A 26,341-nucleotide genomic window follows, 5' to 3' on the forward strand; every position below is an offset into this window, starting at 1 on the left:
AACAGATGAAATAAGGGCCACTATTGTGGACCATGTTGTCAATCATGGCCTTACAATGGCTGAAGGGTGCAGCTAAATATTGGGAGATCGACCATATCCTCAATAATTCAAACATTTCGAAACAGTCTCTTTCAATCAATATCCCACATACAATAATGTGTAAATTTGTACTTTTGAAAGGATATATGGCATACATAAGAAGTGCCTTCTGCATTTCAGTACAGTAACTGTCATCCAAACTGTTGCCATAGTTTACATCAGGTAATACTAACAGAGTGCACTGTTACATTGACAACATGACTAAGCATTTTGACTATCTTGTTTGTGAACAAGAACTTTTCATTCTGATGGCACTGATATGCTCATTGACATAAATACTTATTTTTGAGAGATGTACACAAAAAAAATAGACATTTCACAGTTTGGATTGATGTATAACACTTATTTGTGTGACCAAAATCAACGAGTATTTTTAGTGTCTTTTGCACTGATGTAAAAAAAAACGAGCTGGTATCGCCGGCGATACAGCACTCGCTGCTCTTGATTAAATACTGTTTATTTGCATCTTTGTTCTTGTTTTTAATAACAAAGATAAAATAAAAATAGCTATATTGTGATTAATAATATAGCAATTATTATTAAGAAAAGGAGTGGAGGAATATATGCAACGTTGCTTGGTGATTCTGCTTTGGAATCTTGAACTCCATGTTTCTCAAAATCAGATCTGCTGCTTCTATTGCCTTCAAACGGCTGTAGCTCAGTCATTTTTTATCCGATTCCAACAAGTCATATATCATTTTGAAGGTATTTTAATGGAGAATGTGAAAATAAAATTTGCGCATTCTGACTCATTTTGCCAGCACCGGTCACATTTGGCAATTATCTGCCATTTGTCTCCTCACCTCTCAAGCTCTGTCAGGTTGGATGGGGCAGACGCACATTTTCAGGTTTCTCCAGAAATATTTGATTGGGTTCAAGTCCAGGCTGTGGCTGGGCCACTCAAAGACATTCACAGAGTTGTGTATAAGCCACTCTTGCTGTGTGCTTAGGGCCACTGTCCTTTTGGAAGGTAAACATTCTGCCCAGTCTGAGGTTCTGAATGCTCTGGACTGGGTTTTCACTAAGGCTATCTCAATATTTTGGTGCATTGAGCTTTTCTTCTATTCTGATGAGTCCCTGCTACCAGTACACTTTACTTTTGGGATGGTACTCTGCAGGTGATGGGCAGAGCTGGTTTCCTTCAAATATGATGCTTAGAATTGAGGTTCATCAGACCAGAGAATCTTGTTTCTCAGAGTCTGAGGGTCCTTTAGGTGCTTTTTTGTAAATTCCAAGTGTGTTTTCTTTGGTCTTCACTGAGGAGAGGATTGAGTTTGGCCACACCGCCATAAAGCCCAGATCGGTGGAGTGTTGCAGTGATGTTTGTCCTTCTGTAGATTTCTCCTATCTCCACATATGATCATGGAGCTCAACTAGAGTGACCATCAGGTTCTTCGTCACCACTCTAACCATAGCCCTTCTCCATCAATTGCTCAGTTTTGCCAGGAGACCAACTCTAAGAAGAATCCTGGTTGTTTCAAACTTCTTCCATTAAGGGTAACAGAGACTACATGCTTCTGTGACCCTTCAATGAAGCAGAATTCTTTCTGAACTCTTCCCCAGATGTGCGGCTTGACGCAAACCTGTTTCTGAGCTCTAAAGACTGTTCTTTTGACCCCAGGGCTTGGTTTTTGCTCTGATATGCATTATCAGCTGTTGGACCTTTTATTAAGACGTGTGTGCCTTTCCAAATCATACCCATTCAATTGAATTTGCCACAGGTTACCTTCACTCAAAGTCTAGTAACACCTAAACACCAAAAATAAAAAACAGTAAAATTTTGAAATATTTGTATTATTTAAAATAACTGTTTTCTATGATATTTTATAATGTAATTTATTCCTGTGATTTCAAAGCTGATTTTTATCATCATTACTCCAATCGCATGATCCTTCAGAAATCATTCTAAAATTTGTATTTGCTGATCAAAAAACATTTATTATTATTATTATTATTATTATGTTGAAAACAGATTTTGTTTTGATTTTTTTTTACATTTACATTTTGTCATTTAGCAGACGCTTCTATCCAAATTTTATTTTTCAGGTTCCTTTGATGAACAGAAAGTTTAGAAGAACAGCATTTATCTTAAATAGAAATCTTTTATAACATTATACATGTCTTTATCATCACTTCTGATCTTTTGTAACATTATAACATTATATATGTCTTTATCATCACTTCTGATCAATTTAAAGCATCCTTGCTAAATGAAAGTATGAATTTCTATACCCCCCCCCCCCCCCCCCAAAAAAAACAACAAAACAAAACAATTATACTAACTCCAAGCTTTTGAATGGTATAGCTTTTTATTACAGATAAATGCTGATTCTTGGATCTTTCTGTTCATTCTATACATCTTCCTGTCAAAAACTTTTGACTGTAGTGTGTGTGTGTGTGTGTGTTTATAGGCCTATATATATATATTTTTTTTTTTTTACAGGCGCAGTTTAGCTATTACATATTCCTTTAACAACAACAACAATAATAATAGTAATAAGCTTTATTACTATTTATTATTGTTATAATTATTGTTGTTGTTGCTAAAACCGCATTATTATTATTATTATCATTATTATTAGACAGGCACAACCAAGCAATATTACTCCAATTAGTCACATCGCAATTATATAAACCGTGCAACGTGGTTGGTCTTGTTATATAGCCTAATCGCAAATCTCTCAGACGAGGTATCCATGGGCGTCTCGCACTATTTATCACTACTAATGAATGCTTATACATTTACAGTGTAATTCTACACTTGATCGCGCAGTATTTATTTCTTTTTGAAACGCTAAAGAATTTTGAGAAGAGCGGTTGGTTTTAATTTGACTGTAGTGCGTCCATCCGTCGCGGAGGGATCTGTGCAACGCGTCCAGCGCCCAAACAAGAGAATTAAGAGTTAATACGGTCTCCCCGCTCTCTCTCTCTCACAGACACATCAACCGAGCAGACCCAAAAGCGCAAACGTGTGCAGTTCTCTCTCGCTATGGGTGCGCGGGGACATTTGTGAATAATTACCTTTGTAGACGAGTTTTGCGATAGTTCGTGGGATTTTCACTCCTAAATACATTTTTTGAAGGGAATCCGCTGTTCTCGGTGAAGGACAGAGTGCCGGTGTTTTCCGGTCCGAAGCACAGTTACGCATCGCAAGGACTGAGAATCGTTTTGAGAAGGCGACAAAAAATGTTACTGTCCAAGTTTGGATCTTTTTCTCATATTTGCAACACGACCAACATCGACCACTTGCCGGTGAAAATTCAACTTCAAGCAGGTAACGTTAGACGTAATTCTTCAATATCATCATAATAACGATATACATTTTTCACTTCGCATTGAATAGCGAAGTTATTTACTCCTAATTTTCCACACGCGACGTATCCAGCCGCTTAATCTACACGCGCCTGTCCGTGACCTGCGTATGGAGCCATTTTGTTGCCAACCGTGCATTGTACACATTCGGTTTAAATCGCGTTTTTATACCAACAGACTAACTCATACTGCCTTTTCTCCTTCGTTTTACAGCCAAGACCGAAAGGGAGCCGTTTGACAAGGTTTATCATGTGGGCTCGGTGCTGGGAAGCGGCGGGTTTGGGACAGTTTACGCCGGTTCTCGGCTCTCAGACGCGTTGCCGGTAAGCGCTGGCTTTGTTTTGGTGGCAACACATGGCCGGGGTTGGCGCCACAATCATGCATTCTTATGTGCGTTTTTCTCTTTTTGTCTCTAGGTTGCGATAAAACACGTCGCTAAGGAGAGAGTGACCGAATGGGGTACGATTGTAAGTAAACAAGCCTTTATTTATGTGTTATTTTTCTAATCAATGCTTGGTTGTTTTTAAGACGCGTGTTTATATTCCAGAACGGCTCGCTGGTTCCACTCGAGATCGTTTTGTTGAAGAAAGTCGGGAGCACCTGTCAGGGGGTCATTAAACTCCTCGATTGGTATGAGAGAGCCGACGGCTGGCTGATTATAATGGAGCGGCCGGAGATGGTGAAGGATTTATTTGACTTCATCACGGAGAAAGGCGCGCTGGACGAGGACACCGCCAGGCGCTTCTTCGGACAGGTTTTGGAGGCGGTGCGGCACTGCTACAGCTGCGGGGTGGTTCACCGGGATATCAAAGACGAGAACCTCCTGGTGGATTTACGCACGGGAGATCTCAAGCTCATTGACTTCGGCTCCGGGGCCATCCTCAAGGACACCGTCTACACAGACTTTGATGGTGCGTCCTTGACTCTTCTTACCCATCCTGCTCCGCATTGGCGCACCTGCAGCTTATAGTTAAACGAGTTCAAGTATTTGTACCTAAAGTGTCAGATCCTGACTTGAAACAAATAATTACACTCAATTAGCTTTAGTTAAAGAGAATTAAGTGTCTGACCTCTGCTGAAAATCAGCTATGATGGGTTTTATCTGGTCTGGCTTGATTTCAAGAGGTTTTAGGCCCTTGTTTTAAGGAAATCAGCTGGAAACTTTCTTTGCAAGGCTAATAGGCTATATTTAACCTATCTTAGACCAGCAAACCTTTTTTTTTTTTTTTTTTTTACATCTTAAGTGAAAGACAACATTTGAAACATGAAATGGAATGACACTTTATTTTTCTTTTTTTTTTTTTAACCTTGTTTACTAATATATACATTTATGTGTATGTATGTATGTATGTGTGTATATATATATATATATATATATATATATATATATATGTATGTATATGTGTGTGTGTGTAATATAGAAATAAGTTTTGTTTTCAGTAGGATCCAATCCTCACAGGTTGCGTTATAAACTTAATACCTGTACATTTGTTTTTTGAAGGATACGTTTATTTTGACAACATTCTTGCGCACAACTCATTTAATGTAACTAATAATGAATAAGTTAATGGAAAGGATCAGCTGTTACTGCGTAGCATCTGTTTGTTGTGAAACCTGAGTTGCGGCACCACGTGATCACATCACAGATTCCTGTTTTTGTTTGGTATCCAGGCGACTCCTAGTCTTTGAGGGCCTGTCACACCACCCCTAGTGAAGGGGCTTTTGTTTGGGGAAGTGACTCATGCTGGAAGCATGTGGAGTTTCCATAGCTTGTGACTGTTTGTACCTGAAAGTCTCCCTTTTAGATCGCCCTCCTGTTTCAGCTTGCTTGTATTTTTGGATCAAGCCGTTCTCCGGCTCACAGCAAGGCTGGAGGAGGGAGGAGAGTTTGTGCGAAGGCCAGACCGCTGGCGCCCCCTTGCTAGAGTCAGCTGACTGGTGCGGCTCATTATACAGTGCTGCAGTGTAATCAAAATCTGCGCTTTTTACGCCAAAATAAGGCGATTATGAAACGAGTGTTGTGTCGTTCCAGAAATAAAAATCTCAGTAGGTTTCAGGACAAAAAAAAAAGTGCAGTCTTCATGCTCTTGGCTCGCAAGTAGATGTTTTGTAAGTCTCAAAGGTTAATTCTCACTGGATTGAAAGCCAAATGTTTTTTTTTTTTGTAGGCACGCGAGTGTACAGTCCTCCCGAGTGGATACGTTACCACAGGTACCACGGTCGCTCGGCAACCGTTTGGTCCCTTGGCATCCTACTGTACGACATGGTGTGTGGCGACATCCCGTTTGAGCATGATGAAGAGATTCTGAGAGGACGGCTGTTTTTCAGGAGAAGAGTCTCTCCAGGTATGTTCTGAACCAGAGATTCCCCAAACCAGGGGCCAGAATTGAGCCATAATGACCTTTTGATTTGGCTCGCCATGCCATATCATATAAGGAAGGGAAAAATGCCATTGAACAATATATTTATTTCTTATTGATATTTTTAACATTTATTTTTGCCTTGAAAAAAGTGAAATTGGTTCATGTAAACAGTCCAGACTTTCATTTTTAAACCCTTTTGTGAATAAGTTTAACCTTTCTGCTTTTTTTTTTTCCCTCTGTTTATCAGTGTGTCAGCAGCTCATCAAATGGTGTCTCTGCTTGAGACCTTCAGACCGGCCCACTTTGGAGCAGATCTTTGAGCATCAGTGGATGCGCATGGAGGAAAGCCCGAAAGCAGAAAGTGGCGACATCACACTTCACGCCATCAGCACAGAATCGGGCAAAGAAAGCCTTTGACGGATGCGGGGAGAGCGAGTGAATGGACTCGGAGACCTTTTTGCTCTTGTTATCAGGACTTCAGTTTATGTTGCATAAATGTCTTTTTTGTTTTTTGTTTGTTTTTCTTGCTAATGATGAGTTGTTACCCGTAGGGATTGCATCAGCAGCAATGCTAGTGATCCTTTGATCTAACTGGTTGCTCTTATAGAGCTTGGACATTATTTTCCTTTTAGACTATCTTTTTAGTTTTCGGTGCCTTTTTTGGAAAGCTGCTTTTATGGGATTCAAGTCACGACAGACACCAGGTGGATTTTCATGGATTTTAGGGGAACTCCCCTTGATTCATGGGAACCTTCAAAGACTGTATCTAGTTATGTGGTGGATCTCCCTTGCCCTCTAGTGGTCGAATACTTGAAGTACACACTTACTACTCTTAACAGTATGCTGCTCTGCAATTCATATTCACTATTTAAATGGTTTTCCCATCTGTTGTTGTTTTCTGAATGTCTTCCACTACTTCATCTCTGTTGGCGTCACTTTTTAGACTTTGCTTAGCAGAGACTTGAGGGATGTGCACAATCAATGCAATATTCATGGACTCACTTGTCTTTTCTTATTTCATTATTATTTTTTTGGGGGGGGGGGGGGGGTTTTTTTTTTTTTTTTTTTTTAAATACGAGTATTTGTATTGTATTTATGTACATTTTCTTCCATGTATCTTATTTATTCATGCAATACAAACATTCCACATTCAGTGGCTATTTATTTATTTATTCATTTTATACCATCTGCAAAAAGTAAATTGAAATTGTTAAATGTAAAGAGTTCTTTGGCTTATCTTTAGTTTAACCTAAAGGATCATAGACATGCTAAAGCTATCTAATACCGATACAAATATACGATTGAGATGTTTAGTGATGCCATTTTCTGATGTAGTGTAAAATTTAGAATCAGTTTTTTTCTCCATGTGAAGTGGAAGTAAAAATGTGTTTTAGTCCTTCCACTGTGACAGTGTGGATTTTTTTTCTTTTCAAACTGGTGAAACATTTATTTTTTTATATTGGACACAATAAATTCCTTTCATATGTAAAGTGTGGTGTCTGTTTGCATTTAAATTATATCCTTATGCTTACATGTGCTGTTATACACCTTATTTGAGGATGCTGCCCCCTACAGATAGTGGAACAGGACTGATTGGTAGAAACATGACTAATAGCTTAGAACATTTAGTAAAATAAAATAGAAAAAACTCAATATTCTTACAGTTCCATAATTCACTTTAGTCCATTCCCAAAATCTGATTTTGAACATTAGGAAGTAGCAACAGATTGTGTATCTGACTCACCCCTTAAACGAAATGCCCAAACAACCTGCTGAGTAGTTAACATTACTCACATTAGTCAACAGGGTATGCAAATGTGATGACACATTGGCTTTAAAGCATTACTGTCAGAGAGCTGTACAAGGCTTAATGGTGCATTGTTATATAATGCATGAATGAGATGTAGAATCACCTGAGATTAAATAAAATTCTACCTACTGTTACCAAGGTTTCAAATATACCAGTTACAAAATGCATTTGACATGTAATGGCCCTTACAGTAATAAAATGTGGAATTAAAATGATAATTTTCCACAAAACAATCTCTCTTCAACGGATCAGGTTTTTTCTTCATTCTTCACCATTTGGCCTGCTGGACTGATATGACTTGACTTCTGTCAATGCTTGTATTGTAACTGGAGCAGTTTACTCAAGATAACTAATTTACCACAGCCTAGGATTTGCATTATAATTTTGCATTAGTCTATAATCATAATAATGAACTTGATAATGAGTTGACAGCTGCTAGTTCAATAAATCAAGCGCTTTAGGTTACACTATAACTAATTGCAGGTCAAAATTTCCCACATTTTTTGATCAGTGACTTTCCGATGATTTGTAACTACAGTACATGGAACGTTCTCAGATCTTTGGCAAACGTTCTGGTTCTCTCTAAGTTATGAACGTTCTTCCAGTAACGTTAATAGAACATTTGCTTAAAATTATCTGGTCTATTAATATTAGCACAAAACCATGTTTATAGAACGTTTTTTTCTTAAAGATTTTAGTTGGATGTTCGTGTAACGTTTTTAAATGTTACTACTTGTTAGTTTCAGATGGTTCAAATAACGTTCAGAAGTGACATTCCCAAATGCTTATAAAAATATAAAATAGAACAATCCCTTAATTTTGTCTGTTAACGTTACCAAGAATGTGGTAGAATATTGTTTTTTTTATATTTAATAACTGTATATTTAGAATTTGAACGTTCAGAGAACACAGAAATAGCGATTTTAAGTTGCAAAACAACGTTTTCTTCAGCTGGGTAAATATTTTAAATACAGACAGAACCACTAATGAATCATTTATTCATATATTATTCCATCACCGATTAATTGAAATTTATTAGATGTATGTCCACATACTTTTGGCCATATAGTGGCCTGTATTTTAGAGCTTAGCATAAGAAAAAACACAGAAAATATTAGTAAATATATTTATTCATAAAAAATTCCAGTACTTTCACAGGCATGGGGAACACATTTTTTTGGAAAACAATTATAGCCTTATATATATATATATATATATATATATATATATATATATATATATATATATATACACACACATATAACTATAGCTAAGCAGTTTAAGTTATAATACTACGACTGGAGCACCTAGGTTCCGCGTGTCGCTCTTTCGGTAACGTTACAGACCCATAAATGTCAAGTAACGTTATAGAGTATACAGGTGTTTTTTGTATTTCCTATCTAATCTGCGGGTGAAACAAAAACAAAAAAATAACCGAACAACTTAAATCATACAATACACAACATCCATTACGCATCTTGTCAAAAAAAACAAGCTCCTAAGGGCTGCTTAGCGCCCACTTCCTTATTTTTGCCGCGGAACGTAGTGACGTAGCGCGTACGTGATGACGCAGTGCGTAAGGCGATGGAGAGCTGCAGCCGCATTGTTGTGGGGGGGAAGAGAAGCGAGCTAGCCTGCTAGCATAGTGCACAAACGGCCAGCCCAATTACGACTGAAAACAGGCGCGATAGTATGGCCAAGCTGCTGTTATCTTGAGCGTGTAACTCCGGCTTTTAAATGCTTATTTTTGGATCCGGCAGACCGTTACGGATACCTCATATTGCCCTTGGAATACAACGGAGAAGCGGCTGGTGGACGGTAGCGCGGCTCGTGCACGGATTAAACCTACTGCTGTTCAGTAGGCCACAGCGCTGCTGCATTAGCTCGGCCGTACTGCCTTTAAAGCTTCTTTGAACGTCGACTGCGAAGGTAAGAACGAACCGCAGTGTCTCTGGGGGTTAATTTATACATTTGCGGCTTTAAAGGGCGTTTGCATTCACGTTTTACAGCGCGTGTTTTGTTTTGTTTGACGCCATGTTTGCAGTAATGTCGGTAACGTTACCGTGTTTCCAAACAGCATTAGCTCGCTAGCACAGCCGCCAGCAGGCCGCCGGATCCAGTTTGTGTCCTTGCTGCTCAGTTTGTGTGTGTTTTCTTTCCAGTCCAGTGTGTTTGGCCTTGTTCTGCCCTGCTCCCCTCAAACAAACAAAACTCTGGATGTAAACAATGGCTTATCTGGTAAACGCCAATTGCTTAGTTAAATGGGTTAATGTGTCAGATTGTGTAGCTTAAAAAGTCAGTTATGGGTTTAAATAAAAATAATAAATTAAACACTCAAATTGTCAAGCACGTTCTATATTGTTGTGCTATTGATTTCATTTTTACATTTTAATCAAACAAGTAACTACGTCAGATGGCGAAACGGCATATATTGTCAAAAATACAAACGCACGCGCTTTTTTCTGTTTCCATGCCAACTTGGGTTTAGGTTGCTATGGCTACCAGAGGGGATGTTTGCTTGCGGTTATGCCTGTACATACACCAAGGACATCAACTAGAAAGTTTTAAAAATAGTTCTTTAAGAAATTCACTACGCAAGTGTAACGATAAAAACAAAAAGGTGCAAATCGCTTGCAGAAGGGTTTTCCCCAGCTGACAAACGATAATAAAATTGACAGCCAATGAGAATCCAAACCACTGAGAGAGTATTTAAAGTGGCAGAAGACAGATTTGGTACTTCGAAAATACCCACCCCCTTAGTTACTGTTGCTATGTCCGACAAGCCATGCTGCTCACATGCCACACATCATGTTCTCACGCAGTGAAAAATGCACCGTGGGCAATCTGGGCATGGGGTAGCGGACAAAATAACTTCCCTGTGCTGAGGTGCATTGAAAGATGATGTTCATGTATCGACAATAGCCTGAGATATTGTCAAAACATCTGATCTCTGGCTTACGGTTCGTGGGAGGGATGACAAATCACTGTAGTGCCTCAGTTCAAGCGGCATGTGAACCGATCCACTCTTCCTCTCTACTAGTTATAGCATGAAATAAACATGAATGAACATCAGAAGGTATCTTGTTTTAACCGCAGAAAAAGTCCACTGATCTTAATCTACTCTCCTGTTTTGTTTGTTGGACAAAAATGGCAGACTTGGCATTATGATTGGTCAGATCGCCTATCAATTTAACTCCCTGCGAATGGTCAATTGCAGCGGGTGCTTAAAGTGTCATGAAACCCCTGTTTCAGCACATATGTCACGGTTTGGTACGTACCTCGGTTCGGGGGTCACGGTTTGATACGATTTCGGTACAACAGGGAAAAAACAACAAATCTACTATGCTCGGTTTCTTTTAATTTATTTTGAACAGTAGTAATACTAAATATTATTTTACATTATATAATCTGCAGTACATACAAGGAATAAATTCTTGAAATATATTTGATTTAGTTAACAGATAAACAAGGGCAAAAAAACTGTGCGATGTGTAACACAGCCTATATATGCTGAGTTTCAGTTCATTTTTGTGACGGGCTTAATTTGTTCACAGAAAGGAAATTCAAATGTGACCCTGGACCACAAAACCAGTCTTAAGTGTCAATTTTTCGAAATTGAGATATATACAAAATCTGAAAGCTGAATAAATAAGTTTTCCATTGATGTATGGTTTGTTAGGATTGGACAATATCTAATTTGAGGGTGCAAAAAAACTAAATATTGAGAAACTCACCTTTAAAGTTGTCCAAAGGAAGTTCTTTGCAATGCGCATATATATAAATTAATATATATATAATTATAATATAATATATTAATTAATTAATTAAAATAGTAGAGCATGGCGCTAGCAAGGCCATGGGTTCGATTCCCAGGGAAAGCAAGAGCTGATAAAAAATGTAAAAACTGTAACTTGAATGCAATGTAAGTCGCTTTGGATAAAAGCATCTGCTAAATGCATAAATGTAAATGTAAAAAAACCTGGTACATTTCAAAATTTACCTGGAGTGCTTTCTCAACCTTTCCTTTCCTCTCATCATAAAAACAGAGCCCCACACGAAAAAATAGCCGTTCACATCGCATCTTTTGCGCACTCAGGTTCGTTATTTCAAATGTAGACGCGCAGCAAGCACACACACTGCACACTTCTGCGCCGCATTGTGGCTCTGACAAGGTTTTGTTTCGTCCGAATAAGTGGAGATTTATGTTTCTACCGGTCGGTGCCCACTGTTCACACTGCATAACGTGCACTTGTAATGTCCGAGAGGGAGAGCATCCAGTTTTGTTCACACAAAACTGGACGCACCAGCGGTGCTCTCTCTCACTCATATCACTCAAATAGCGTTATAAAAAGCTTCTTTCTCAGGCTACATCAGCCAGTACGCATGCGCAGTCCTGAGCGTGCGTCTCAGAGTGCTGAATGTTTCTATAGCAACCGGGACTTCTAACGGCAGCTGCAGTGACGTGCTGACTTTCCCGATTAGCGATTGGCTCTTTCATTCGATTGAGCAGCCATATTGAGAGTTGCATTTTTCCCTATTCAAAACAATACGAGTGACATGTCTTGGGTATTCTATAGTCTTTGCTTATAATAAACAGGTCATTATTGTCTGTTGGTGTGAATGCTATGGTTATTGCTATAGTTAACACTCCTGATGTAAATGGATGTCTACAGTGTTGCTTGATTGATTTATAGTATCTGTATTTGCACTTCAATCCAGAAATTAAATATAATCTGTATGGGATACAGATTATGGCTTTGACTGTGGTTTTGAAAGTTGACGTGTGCATTTTTTTTACTTTAGTTCCTCTGTGGCATTCAAAATGAGGAAGAAGGTTCGACATAATCGTGTCGCCACCCCGCAGAGGCCTCCCTCACCCATCAAACCCTCACGTAACCGTGAGACCTTGACGTATGCCGAGGCTCAACGTATGGTCGAGCTGGAAATCGACGGCCGTGTGCACCGGCTCAGCATTTACGACAAACTGGATGTCATCGACAGCGATGACCCTTTAGCTCAGGAGATCAGCGAGTGCACCAGCAACAAGGAGAACACGGAGAAGCCGCAGCAGGTCCTCGTGCGCTCGGTGCGGCTCAAAAACAACCAGCAGAAGAAGAGCGCCGCATTGACGACTGTGCAGGGTTTGCCAGCTCAGGGCAGGCTACCAGAGCCAAAGATCCGAACGGTTGAGTACAACCTCCCGGCGGTGCCGCGGAGGCCGTCAACATACTACACCTACATGGAGAAGACGCTGGACGAGCTTGACGAGGAGGTCGAATACGACATGGATGAGGAAGACTATGCATGGCTCGAGCTGATCAACGAGAAGAGGAAGACAGACGGCTGCAGCCAGGTCTCTCAGAACGTCTTTGAGTTCCTCATGGACCGCTTCGAGAAGGAGTCTTTCTTCGAGAGCCAGGGCCAAGGAGACCCCCAACCGCTTATCGACGAGGATGCCGTGTGCTGCATCTGCATGGATGGCGAATGCCAGAACAGTAACGCGATTTTGTTCTGCGACATGTGCAATCTCGCCGTGCATCAGGAGTGTTACGGTGTCCCCCACATCCCAGAGGGCCGCTGGCTTTGCCGCCACTGCTTAAATTTTCCCTCCCAGCTCGCTGAGTGCATATTCTGTCCGAATAAAGGTGGCGCGCTTAAGAGAACGGATGACGATCGCTGGGGGCACGTGGTCTGCGCCATCTGGGTCCCCGAAGTCGGTTTTACCAATACGGTTTTCATCGAACCCATCGACGGTGTGGCGAACATTCCTCCAGCTCGCTGGAAACTCACCTGTTACCTGTGCAAGAAGAAAGGAGTGGGCGCTTGCATTCAGTGCAGCAAGGCCAACTGTTACACGGCTTTCCATGTGAGCTGTGCTCAGAAAGCCGGCCTCTACATGAAGATGGAGCCCATCAAAGAGGTCACCGAATCAGGAGCTACTACGTTCTCTGTAAAGAAAACGGCGTACTGTTGCTCTCATACACCTAACGGTTGTGTGAGAAGACCCCTCACTATATACGAGGACTCCAAACCCAAGAACGGTTTAAGTCAGAAGGCTGCTCACAGGGATAGAGCAAAGGGATGCCAGAAGAAAAAGAACAAAAAGCCCGAATCGGAGCCCGTTGCAGTGGTTCCGACAGTTTCCGGGCCTAGTATTACACCTAAAAGGTAGGGTAAATATTTTTCTGCAAAGATTTTCTGAATCCTTATTGTTTTGAATGGTTTTGACACTCTGTGATTCCCTCTGTCTTTACAGTTTCAACACTATTCTCAATCAAGTTTCTGTACAGAAGAAGAAGGTGTTCGTGGAGCGGGTTCTCAGTTACTGGATGCTCAAGAGGCAGTCGAGGAATGGCGTCCCACTAATAAGGCGCCTGCAGACTGCTATACAAACGCAAAAAGAACCAGAACAGGTGAGACTTTCTCAGACCGCAATGACTGACAACCCAAGTCATATGCATATGAATTTTGAGCAAGGATTTGTGTTTATGAATGACAGGCGCCATTTGTTGAGGACCGTCAAGCTCTGACGAAGCAGTTAAAGGACTGGCATCGTTTACGGCATGACCTGGAGCGCGCTCGCTTGCTGCTGGAGCTCATCCGCAAGAGGGAGAAGCTAAAGAGAGAGGAGGTACGATGGTCATCGTGATGTGTGACATCAGGTGGAAGAGAAAGAAAGAAATGTTTAAACTTGCTCGTAGTACTGGTACTTTTGTGTGCAGCTAATGTATGCAGCTACATGAAAAGTGTGTTTTGCTAAAATTAATGTAATCCTTACCACATGCAGATGAAGTTGCAGCAGTCGGTTTTGGAGATGCAGCTCACTCCGTTCCCTGTCCTGCTGCGAGCAGTGCTGGATCAGCTGCAGGAGAAAGACCAGGCTAAAATCTTTGCCCAGCCTGTCAGCGTCACAGAGGTATGTCTGTCTCATTCCTGTGTTAGTCATGCTGACCTTATCATTTATTTTTTTTTATTTTTTTTTAGTGGTGTCAAAATTAGCGCGTTAACGCATTCTATTAATTATTTTCAGATTAACGCGTTAAAAATATTTAATGCAATTAACGCAGGGGCGGGGCTAGGGTTGGCCACCCCATTCGCAACTGCTGCCTCTGTCTCTTTTTTTCTTGCAAAGGATTGCGTTTACTTAGATGCAGAATGTCTTTATGACCACATCAAACGGGAGAAGTTTCAGACACGTGCTCTATATACGTCGCCTCCACGCCAGACGCGAGTCAAACAAGCGCGTAAAAGATACTGTGCTCGTAGCGCGCACTCTTCAAATACACGCACATAGGTGCCGGTGCGCGCTGTAGCCTATATCATTTCATATCATACAGCGAAAGAAACTACGTGCATGCAATGTCGTAGTTATGCCGTCAGTTAAGGCATGCAGTTACCAAAAAGGCGATTAAAGCTGCCTTAAACTGTGTGCATGCATGCAATAGCCTATGTTATATATGCATCACGTTTAAGTACATGTCTCTGAAATGGTTTTAAAAACTGTCCTGAGGCACCCCAGCACTGTCTCCCTCATCTAAAATACCCAATTCAACTCATCCGCTCATTAGTTGAGACTTTCAGACCTGAAGTGAGTCAGAAAATGTAAAGAGATTTGTGAGAAAATAAGATGCATGTCAGATCCCCATCACCTTCAGCAGCAGCAGCCTTTAAAGCAATAGCAGGCAAATAAGTTAATAACCATCTGCTGTGATGTCTATTAATCCAAGAACAAAAGAAAAAAGAGCAAATCAATAACTTTTATAGTTTTAAGGGGTTCATCTATATTTAATTTAGAATTTAATGTTTGGCAAGTATTCATTTTCTGTATATTTCTGCTGAAGGGCACAGCTAGCTAAATATGTCATTTATTATAATGGGTTCATATGAAGATTGTTTTAAGTTCACTTAAATTAGACGTTAAGTCTAATAAATGTTAAAATTGATAGCTCTCAATTATACTGAATGCTGAATGGCTACAGTCAATGGTTAAATATTCAGGGGGCAATTTTTATAGAGACATCAGTAGTATTGATATCAGTGATGCTGGCCTTCAATCATAAAAAAGATACCATTAAAGAAATATTTAAAATATACTGTCTTTATGTTGTTTGTACATTGTACATTTGGAGATTGTTTATTTAAAAACTTGAATGTTAGGTGGGGTTAAGCGTGATTAATCACGATTAATTTTAGAAAAATGTGTGATTAATTGGTTAATTTTGTTTAATCGATTGACAGCACTAATTTTTTTATAATATGAAGATTCTTGATGTTAAATTTTTTTCACCCGCAACATTGCCATCATTTGTCTTTGGCATCAGTGTTTAAAAACCAAACTGTTTTAGTGTACGTGTAATTCCTAGTTTTATTCCATGCTTGATTTTCTGTCTTATGTACAGGTTCCTGATTATCTAGATCACATCAAGCACCCTATGGACTTCTCCACAGTGAGAAAGCGCATCGACGCCCATGGGTATAAGAGCCTGGATGAGTTTGAGGATGACTTCAACCTCATTATCAACAACTGCATGAAGTACAATGCCAAGGACACCTTTTTCTACCGCGCTGCTGTGCGTCTTCGAGATCACGGTGGAGCGATCCTCAGGAAGACTCGGCGGGACGCCGAATGGATAGGCTTTGACTTCGCCAGTGGAATGCATCTCGCTGAGCCTCCTAAGATAGAGCCACCTCCAGCATTGACCTGGGATGATGGTAAGGACATATGCTACATTTCTCCTCTCTGTTAGGTTTTAGACTACTTAAAATTGAAAATCACAGATTTTAGTTTGTTGGTGAACCATTATGGATTTTATTCTGCGTTTGTTCCAGTTGACCGACTGTTAAACCCAGCCAATCGCGAGCACATGTCTAAGGAGGAACAATTGAATAAGCTGTTGGAGATGCTGGATTTAACCACTGCCATGAAGTCAAGCCCTTCCCGGAGCAAACGGCTCAAGCTGCTCAAAAAGACCATTGGTGATGTGCGAATGGAAACGAGTCACAAAACGGAGCCCCCTTCATTGGAGCAGAATAATCCCAAGGAAGAGGAGAAAACACCTCTTATTCTCCCACAAACCACTGAGGAAGAAGGTGAATCACGTTGGGATTTTTTTTGTTGGCTCACAGTAGCTGAAACCACTTAATTTAACACATAATTTTAGCAGTATAAACTATGGGGTCCAAAATTTGAGACCTCTTATTATTAGTGTTATTATTACATGTTTATAAAAAAAATAATTATTTGAATACATCCATTTAAATTTTTATATATTGTCAATGTTTTTTTTTTTTTTTTAATATTTAATTTCCACAATGTAAATGATGGGATTTATATTAATAGCATAATAACTTTGAATGTTCTTATAAATTATTTTAAAAAAAAATTAATAAAAAAATACATTTAAAAAGGTTTAAATGGAAAAATAAAACTTTTTGATGTGAAGGCATATTTTAATTCTCTTCATTAATAGCTGGTCAAAGCTTCCTCTAAGAATTGTGATACTCTTTAAAATGGGTTTTTATTAAATATTTGAGCTCTCATTACAGGTGACAAGTCATTACCTCCAAAACTTGAGCCTTCAGACTCTGGGCCCCTCCTGAAAAACTCAGACAGTCCCTGTGAACCTCCGACACTGAAACCCATAGAGCCCTGCCCTGAAAAGTGCCCGAAAAAGGTCAAATTTGACAGGGAGACATACTCTACCTCACTTTTAAATGGTCTCTCTTCTGACATTATGCCCTCTGAAAATAACGTTATGGTCGCTACCTCCACTCTTACCGAACCAGCGAATATGGTCAACCGGCGAACGGCTGTGCTATTTCGAAAGTCAAAGAGTCCGCAGAAGCCGCCGAACACAAGTGAATCCTCAATTGACTGCCCTCAGCTGGGCACTAAGACGTTCCTGTCCGTGGTCATCCCTCGCCTGGAAACCCTGCTTCAGCACAGGAAGAGGACGCGCAGTGCTAGCGGCGACAGTCTGGGTGACGAGGATGAGTGTCCGATCAAACGCTTGGATACTGGTAAACAGCTTTCTCTTTTGATTTCAAGAAACAGTTTCATTCCATCCCTGGGCATAAAATAGACATTGTTTTGTACTTACAGGCTTGTCTAATGGCTTTTCTGAGCCAAAGAAAGGGCTAACTGTGAATCGACTGTCAGAGCCTCGTCGCCGCTGTGCTTCAGAGTCCAGCATTTCCTCCAGTGGAAGCGGGAGCATACAGGAAAACACGAGGTGAGAACGAGTACATTGAAAAGACATTTAGTATACAGTTTTTTTTTTTTTTTTTTTTCAGGCTTTATTAGTTGTGATGAATTTAATCCCTGTCTTTCAGTGATGTCAGTCACGCAAAGAGCGGGAAACGGAAGCAGGCGATGGCGAGACGAAACACGACGGACGATAAAAAAGAACTGGTCAATTGCGTGGAACCAGGGAACATTTCCAAAGCCAACAAGCTGGCAGCAGGTGAGCCTCCAGCTTTTTGCAGCCGTAAGTGGGTATCAGAGATTTTACACCAGCCCCATCCTTCAGTTCAGAGAAATGGGTCAGACCCGTTCTGGCAGCTGCATTGGTGTCCCGTCAGCTCTGTGGAAGCTCTCTGTCCTTCCTTCTGCTTGCTTTGCCACTGACCTGCTCTTCATGGCTTTGTCTAACACAAAGACCGCTGCGTACTGCCGTAGTGTCTGCATGTGTGAAACCCTCATGTTTTAATAATCATCACGGCTTATCCTGTCCTGGGTAGTTGCTGCTTACGTTTGCTCTTTAACACGGCACTTAAAGGGACAGTTCATCTGAAAATAAAAATTGTCATTTATTCAGCCTCATGTCATTCCAAATTATAATTTTTTTTACCTCAGTAAGATGTGAAATATTTATTTGTGCCTTTCTTGTCTATTCAGTGAAACTGTATAGTGATACAAGCTCACAATAAATATTACAGTCAGATTAGCATCCAAACCATTGCACAGAAACTTTTTATTCCAAGTGTGGACTGCAGGTTTGTTGTCTGCAGCTTTAAATGGTTGAGCTCTATAAAGTCAGATGGATTCTGATTGGCTGTCAGTGTTTTTATCGCTCAGCTGAAAGTGATTCCAAAGATATTGTTCCTCTGTTGTTATCATTCTGCTGTGAACTTTTCATAGAATGAAACTAGGGCTGTCACAATTTTAGATTTTTCACTACGATTAATTCAAAATAGTTTTTTTTTTTTGCAATATCTGTATTTATTTTAATCTACATAATCAGATTTTGCCAATAATGCGAATTTTTTTTTTTTTATTTTTTTTTTTTATAATGCTATAGCAGAGGGCAACATTTTTCAGTGAGCAGAGGCTTAAATGTTGGCAAGTTCTTTGCCCAAATCTATTTTATAAATTCAGAGGAAACTCACGAAAGCTCATGTGTCACCCATTTTTGGAACTTGACACTCCCTGTTCTTACATAGAAAAAAAGCAGGAAGAATCAATTTAGCCTTGTTTAATAAAAGTAAATTGCGACCTTTGAACTATGTGAGGGTGTGTAAATGATGATAGAATTTGAATATTTTTTATGAACTAACCCTTTAAAAGTAAATTCATCCCAAACAGTATTTTCGAAACGATTTCCTTGATTGATTTCCATTAATATGCCGAGTGAAATCTTTTGGCCTGCCACACGCTTTCCCACAAATACAAAGCTTACTTCTGCATTCTGACTCGCAAGCATGTCAGAGTATGAGTGGGCTCGAAAGTCACATGACATGTTTGACCTTTCCAGACCAAACCAAAACCATTTTCAGCACATTTCTTACATTTCTTTTAATTGAAATAAATAAATTTGTCTTTGGAAGTGGCATTAGAGGCATAAGTGTCTGGTGAATGGCTCGGCATGCTTCCGTTAAAGCAATGGCCCACTGCTGCAGATTTCCGATTGGCTAAATACTGCCGTGGCTCTTGAGGTGTTCTGCGCCATTTTTTACGGTGAACCCCTCATAACTTTCCATTATTCCTACTTTCATAGAGATTGACAGCAGCAATATTTGGATGCCTGCTAACACTTCACCACTAAATCTGGAGCCCCTTAAACTAGTTTGGGCCAAACTTAGTGGATATCCTTCCTATCCTGCCTTGGTGAGTGTGCATGTGTGCATGCCGTCAGAGACTGGTTCTCCTTCTCTTCCTCTTCATTATTTCATGCATCAGCCTCCTCTGTGGCCAACAGTCAACCATAACATTATTGCCAGGTGATACAACCAGGATGTCTATGTGCATACATTTGTGTGTGTGCGTGAACATAAGTGTGCGTGCGTTCCTGTGTTTTGTGGCAACCATTTCCATTTCCAACAGTTTATGCATTAGCAGTCACAGGCACACTCTGAGTTACCAGGTTACCAGGCCTTTCGAGATGCACGTTGGAAGGTTACTGTTGTGTTGACGGCCTCTCTGCCCACATGTAGATCATAGATCCTCAGATGTCTCGGGCGGGTTGCCATCTCAACGACGAGTACATACCCACCCCTCCACGGGACGTGCTCAGGGTCGGAGAGCTGATGCAGTTCAGGTCCAAGGAGAAACTCTTCCTCGTCCGCTTCTTCGACAGCAAACGCAACTGGTGAGAAGTCTTGCATTCAAAGAAACTTTTGAAATTTCCACAATTACAACGAAATGTGTTCATGTGTCTGACATCAGTGGTCTTGGGGCAGTTGTGATTTGAATTTTTTTGCAAAGTATTTTTAAGGTATTTAAACGTAACATGTTAAGTTGTTAATTATGTAAGCTATGTAATATAATGTAAGGTAACTTAATGTTATTTTAACACGTATGGAAATTTATATTTTTGTTTTAGTCTTATTAAACAAAATATTAAATAATTATTCAACTTATTAAATCAAATATTTTTCTGTTAACATTCCCTTAAACATTCACTCTAAAAGTAGTATAATTTACATACAGAGATATACTATTACTATATTTAAAATAAGATATTTAGTAGATTATGATATCAGTGCTTTTTTCATTTGTGTTTTTTAACCTTTTAAAAATACCATTACATTTCTAATGGAATTTGTGTATAGCACAATGTTTATTTTTGTAGCAAATAAAACAACCTATATTTATTTTAAATAACTATATTGATTTTATTTGTAAAATTAATTAATGTTGAATATTTAGTTAATTATAGAATGTGATGGTTTTTTTTTGTAGTTGTGGCTTTAGTACAATGACAATGTGATTTTAAACATTTTAAAAGTAAAAATATTAACAGGGTTTCTGCAGGTTTTTAATGAGTCTTTATTCACCTTTAAACAAATTAAGGCATTCAAAACATCTTAAAGCAGAAAGTCTTAAATTGGCAAAGTTATGGCATTAAATGTTAAATGCTAAAGATTTTCTTTCTTAGAATTTTTCAACACGCATAGCTAAGCATCCTTAAATCAAAATACATTTACTTAAGGTGCAAAATGAAGACTTTGTTTTCTGAAAAGCTAAACCAAATGAAGTGAGTTTGCTTAAAACAAGAGTAACAATATCTCCGTGTGGAATGAAAACTTGTTTTACATTTGAATTAAGGGAATTAATAAATTGTTGAATTAAATGTCAGTTGAATTAAGTCTACTGGCAGATGTTGTTTTTAATCAAACTTCGTTGTGATCAATTTGTCATTTTGCTTCTCAAGTAATTGTGTATTGAATAGGGATGTACGATGTTGGATTTTTGCCAATATTTTTCAAATCATTTTGGGCGATACCAATATATTTCCTTTTTGTATGGAAACAACAGAAATTCTCTCCTGTGCAGAAGCAAAATATTTTGAATTTTGGTTAGTTTTAAGAACTTATTTGTTAGAATTAAACCATAATGAAGGTTTTTTTTGACAGCACGTTGAAGCTTTGAAAATAACTATAAATAAGCTATATATCAATCGTTGCATTTTTTTCCCCCCAGAAAGATGCTGTTAACCCTAACATTTTATTTATAAGATTTAGCATTTGTATATGGTCTAAAGCAAAAGAGTTGTAAAAATTCTGAAAATCTTCTAGAGCTTTATTTGTTTAAAAAATAAAACATACATTGAGTAAATTAGTATATATTAAATTGTTTAATTTACAAGTGTCATGTTTTTTTTTGTTTTTTTTTTTTCCTCGATGCAAGCTATAGCTTCTGCCCTTTAAATCAAAACACACTCATTATTTTATGACATCAATTACTGCTTTATTTAATCAGAAACAGTCTAAATGTTATTTGTTTAGGCTATTTTACTTTTAATTTAATTAGAAGTAGGCCAACAGCGCCCCCTACAGATTAAAACTCTTTACTGAGTGGGCATTAGGACCCCGGGGAGGCTGTCACTGCTGTCGCTGCTCATGCTATTACTATTTACTCTATCACACACTAAACGCCAAGTGCTTTCACAGATTAAATGCAGCGATCCAAAACAGTGAATCTAATCATCATTCAGACAAAACTTGGCTTCAAGAATGAGCCACACTGCTGACATGATCTAATCACTAGCACACCCTGAGCACATGTGAGTAAATGTATTCATCTTATCGTCAAGGCATATCAGCAAAAATTTTCATATCGGGCAGATGCCGATATTTACATTTAAAGCCATTATCGGCCGATTCTGATGTCAGTCCGATAATATCGTGCATCCCTAGTATTCAGTTAAGAATCTTTAGATATTTGCACTGGAAAACAATACTAAAATACTGATGAAGAACATCACTCTTTTGCAGTGCCATTTTAAAATAACTCTGTACTCTTGAATCTCCATCAGGCAATGGCTTCCTAAATCCAAGATGGTACCATTCGGAATCGACAAGACATTAGACCGAAGCAAAATGTTGGAAGGCAGAACGTCAGGCATCCGTAAAGCTGTGCAAAGCGCCTTCAACCGTGCCATGAACCACTTGAGCCTCGTCCAGGACTTAGGCGCTGGAGATTAACGGAGATCCATGTTGGAGGGTTTCATCAAACCCCAGGTTTACCCGACGCTACGCTCCTGTATCAGACTGGCCCTTCTTCCCAATTCTGTTAGGAGCCGGCGAGCTTCTCAACGGACGAATGTGAGAGCGCCTTCACTCTCCTGTAATGTGCTGCAAGACTGCTGTGAACTCACACTGCCATCTACTTTCCTTTACACTTTCATCACCATCCACGATACGCCTCGTGTTTAACTCTGGCTGTATATAACATCATCCTAAATTATCCAACACTAATTTATTATTTTTTTGGTTTCTACCGCACACAACCTCCTGGAAGATTTCTATTCCAAGGTAATTTCTCAACCGCACTGAGGTGCGAACCCATCTGGTGCTACATCACGTGCAAAGCCTTGATTTTTCCATGCTAGAGACTTTTGGAAGTGGCTGTCGCACTTACTGTATCAAACTTTTGTTGTTTTTCTTCAGTTTTTTAACGGTTAAGTTATTGTAATGTCAGTGCAAGCTTCTCCTCCTTGGCATTAACATGTTATCTACTTTTTTATATAAAAATATTCTTATGGGACACAACAAAGTGATGTTTGTAAATATTTATATAAAGCTAAGAAATTATATACATGTAATACTTTAGAGTGGGTAAAAAAATTAAATAAAAACATTTGGAGAAGAGGAAACAACAGTAGCGATGAAAGCCAGAAGTGCATCACTCATGCAAAACCAAAAATTTTGCTGCCCAGTTTTTCTTCTTTTATTTTGGAATGTTTATCTCTCTTTTTTTTCCATATTGGTTTGTGTGAATGTTTCAGGCAGATAGTATGAAAAAAAAAAAAATTAAAATCCCCCAAGTTGTTGCTTTTTTATTTTACTGTGCTCTCGGGAACTGTATTGTAGGTTTGAATAAAGATGTGCCTGTACAAATGTGTTGTATTAGGACAAAGAAAAGTATGCAAAACTTTATATTCAGAGTAGGCATATTTTGGTGGAAGCTGTGTTTGCCTATTTTTGCTTTGTGTGTGGGTGTTTTAATCATAGCCATCTGTTGTGACTGTTTAACTGTCTCTCTCCAGTATGGATTCTGGGTAGCATTCTGGGATAAAAACACTTTGTATGAATGTCTTGTATTGACCGGTACTCTTGTTTCTTTTCTCTGGGAGGATCACATTATAGCCAATGGTAGTAAGTGCTGGCGAGATCCAGTATTTTTTAAGTACACTGAAAATAAACACAAAAAAATTACAAATGGTTCTGTTTGTCTTTTTGATAGTTTTTTTTTTTTTTTCATTTTTTTTTTCTAAACTTTAATGTTCTTTTAGAAATGGTCTGCTTTTGACTAAGTGGATCTAACCGGAAAAATAACAGAATATTTTAACAGACAATGAATCCCTGATTGTCCCGATCAACTAGTGACTCCAAACACATTATTAGACAGTTTTCCAAGGCTGCATGATACATTAAACCCATTTTAAAAATCATAATTAAGCATAATTGTGAATTCACAAACGCTATGATTTAATTATATGCGATGCAGTTCTAATACAGTATATGTGCTTTAATTATTTACATGCGTGTAGGTTAAGTATGTGCGTCCACAGGAACTTATCATTTACATGTGTGGAGCGTCTCAAACTGCATCTCTGCATGTTGTTGTGAGTTTGGGTTTATTATAACGTTCATCTGGGAACGCAACGTGCGCCATTTCATCAGATTTGTAAGGTAAATCATTTATAAATCTACACAAACACAGGAGAATACATCACGATTTCAAAATAAAAGCTCAACCCCTCACTTTGAGTTTACACGTTTTGATGTCCACATATTCATTTAATTACAGTGGCTGTAGCATTTCTGTCCTAAAGAAATGGCCAAATATTAAAGATTAAGTGGACATGTTAATTAAATGGTGCTTGGTCAATATTAAACAAGGATTAGATGCACAGTAATGTGTAAAAACAATCACCAGGCCGTCGGCGAACCCCTGCAGGCCTTTGTTGTTATACGCAATCTACATTAGCTCTATTGTTTATAATTCATTATGTATTTTAACAGTTTTGTTCAATAAAACCATATGATTTCTTGCTTTTGATACTTTATTTGAACTAATTATTGTATTTTAACAGTTTGTTCAATAAAACCATATGATTTCTTGCTTTTGATACTTTATTTGAACTAATTATTATTGCCTCATTGCTATTATATATGTATTATAAGTAATTTTAAAGGCTATCCTTCACTTACATCTATTTATATTTCCACAAAAAAATAAAAAAATAAATTGAGTTTACCGTTTTATCTGTACCTAATTCTGTTTTCCATTATTTTCTGGATTCCATTTTAATGGTTCCATTAAATTTAATAATCAAAACCATCTCCAATTAATTGATTTTATTTTAAAAAAAAAATTAATACTGCACATTTATATTTTTCTCCTAAATAAATTCTGGTAAATAATATTTCTGGTAAATACTCCTTTAAAAAGTGTTTTTTGATTATAATTTTATTATTAGACTAGAACACATGGATATGTTGTCATTCTTAGACTAATAATACTGAACTTTGATTGACTATGAGATGGACACTTGCTTCTTGCACTCTATGTTGCACTTTACTTTTGCTTTAAAAAAGGATTTCATAGAAATTTGGATTTCATTTGGTTTAATAAAATATAGTTTAATAAAATATTCTTGAGTAAAATTGTTGATTTTTTTGTGGGAAATTAATCGTTTAGATCATAATCGATTAATCGCTAAATTAGTCGATAGATTAATCTAAATAAAAATAGTCGTTAGTGGCAGCCGTATTTCTGTGCCTTGATCGTGGTTGTATCCTTGCTGTCTATGGAGGGTCAGAAAGCTCTCAGATTCCATCAAAATATCTTAATTTGTGTTCCGAAGATGAACGAAGGTCTTACAGGTTTGGAATGGCATGAGGGTGAGTAATAATGACAGATTTTTCATTTTTGGATGTACACCAAGCAGAAAATATTTTAACCCTTAAACGGGCAATGCGCAGTGTGTGGAGTGTGTCTAATGTGTAGAGTTTCTTGTTTCACATTGCTCATTTTATGGTAAAACAGGGGTGTCCAGCCCTGCTCCTGGAGGGCCACCATCCTGCAGCGTTTAGCTCCAACCCTGATCAAACACATCTGAAAGATCTAACAAAAGTCTGAAGGATTACATAAAAAATTGTGTGTTGTTACATAAATTACATTATATGATTGTTTAGGGATGGAGGACATGCAGGACAGTGGACCTCAAGAGGTAGAATTGCCCACCCCTGAGAATGAAGACGAGCAGAAATGTAAAAATACAAGAAATGTCTGTGCCTCAATTTTAGGACACTTAGACATGTCATGCATGCAGCATATTTTGAATAATAAATATTTGTTTGCATCAAATAAATCATAGCATTGTTGATGACTTTGGCTGTTTTTTTATAGGCTACCTTAATAGGGCAATGTATCCTTGGAAATACAACTCATAAAACCCAAAATAAATCAAATATTATTTGAATATGTTTTACATAAATCCAGATGATATAAAAAGTGACATGAAATGATTTTTTGCTGATCATTTTTTCACTCTTGCCCATTTTGGGGTTAATAGAAAAATGAATGATAATTTCTGGTTGGACTTACCAAACATATGAAACATTTTTTATGTGTGGTTGAAGTGCGTTATCAATTAACAGTTTTGTTTATAATCTTCATCTGTAATGCCGTTAAGAGAAACGCTTGTGTTAAATATATTTGACAAGCTATTAAAATTTGAGGTCTCCCAATGTAAGCGTAAATGAATTTGCCATCAATTTATGCAGCGAATCACTAGATGGCGCTGTT

At 38.5% G+C, this 26,341-nt stretch overlaps 2 protein-coding genes across 3 annotated transcripts; both read left to right on the forward strand.

Annotated features, from left to right (window-relative positions):
* Positions 1–2,967: 2,967 nt before the first annotated feature.
* Positions 2,968–7,261, forward strand: LOC306866359 (serine/threonine-protein kinase pim-3-like). Its single transcript, XM_079411528.1, has 6 exons — positions 2,968–3,373; positions 3,625–3,734; positions 3,828–3,878; positions 3,959–4,322; positions 5,580–5,756; positions 6,022–7,261. The coding sequence occupies exons 1-6, from the start codon at positions 3,286–3,288 to the stop codon at positions 6,189–6,191; spliced, it is 960 nt and encodes a 319-aa protein (XP_079267654.1). The 5' UTR covers positions 2,968–3,285; the 3' UTR covers positions 6,192–7,261.
* Positions 7,262–9,153: 1,892 nt separating this feature from the next.
* On the forward strand, positions 9,154–23,721 carry LOC306866704 (bromodomain-containing protein 1-like). Of its 2 annotated transcripts, XR_013783958.1 has the most exons (13): positions 9,154–9,513; positions 12,388–13,752; positions 13,841–13,997; positions 14,084–14,215; positions 14,372–14,500; positions 15,984–16,296; positions 16,414–16,674; positions 17,131–17,604; positions 17,687–17,816; positions 17,917–18,047; positions 20,017–20,171; positions 21,976–22,088; positions 22,341–23,721. XR_013783958.1 is itself a non-coding variant. In XM_079411987.1 (12 exons), the coding sequence occupies exons 2-12, from the start codon at positions 12,407–12,409 to the stop codon at positions 22,353–22,355; spliced, it is 3,243 nt and encodes a 1,080-aa protein (XP_079268113.1). In that variant the 5' UTR covers positions 9,154–9,513; positions 12,388–12,406; the 3' UTR covers positions 22,356–23,721. The 2 variants fall into 2 exon arrangements, 1 of the variants encoding a protein (XP_079268113.1); XM_079411987.1 differs by lacking the exon at positions 21,976–22,088.
* The last annotated feature ends 2,620 nt before the right edge of the window (positions 23,722–26,341 follow it).

The sequence above is a fragment of the Barbus barbus genome (assembly GCF_936440315.1).
Source record: "Barbus barbus genome assembly, chromosome: 48".
Taxonomy (NCBI): domain Eukaryota; kingdom Metazoa; phylum Chordata; class Actinopteri; order Cypriniformes; family Cyprinidae; genus Barbus; species Barbus barbus.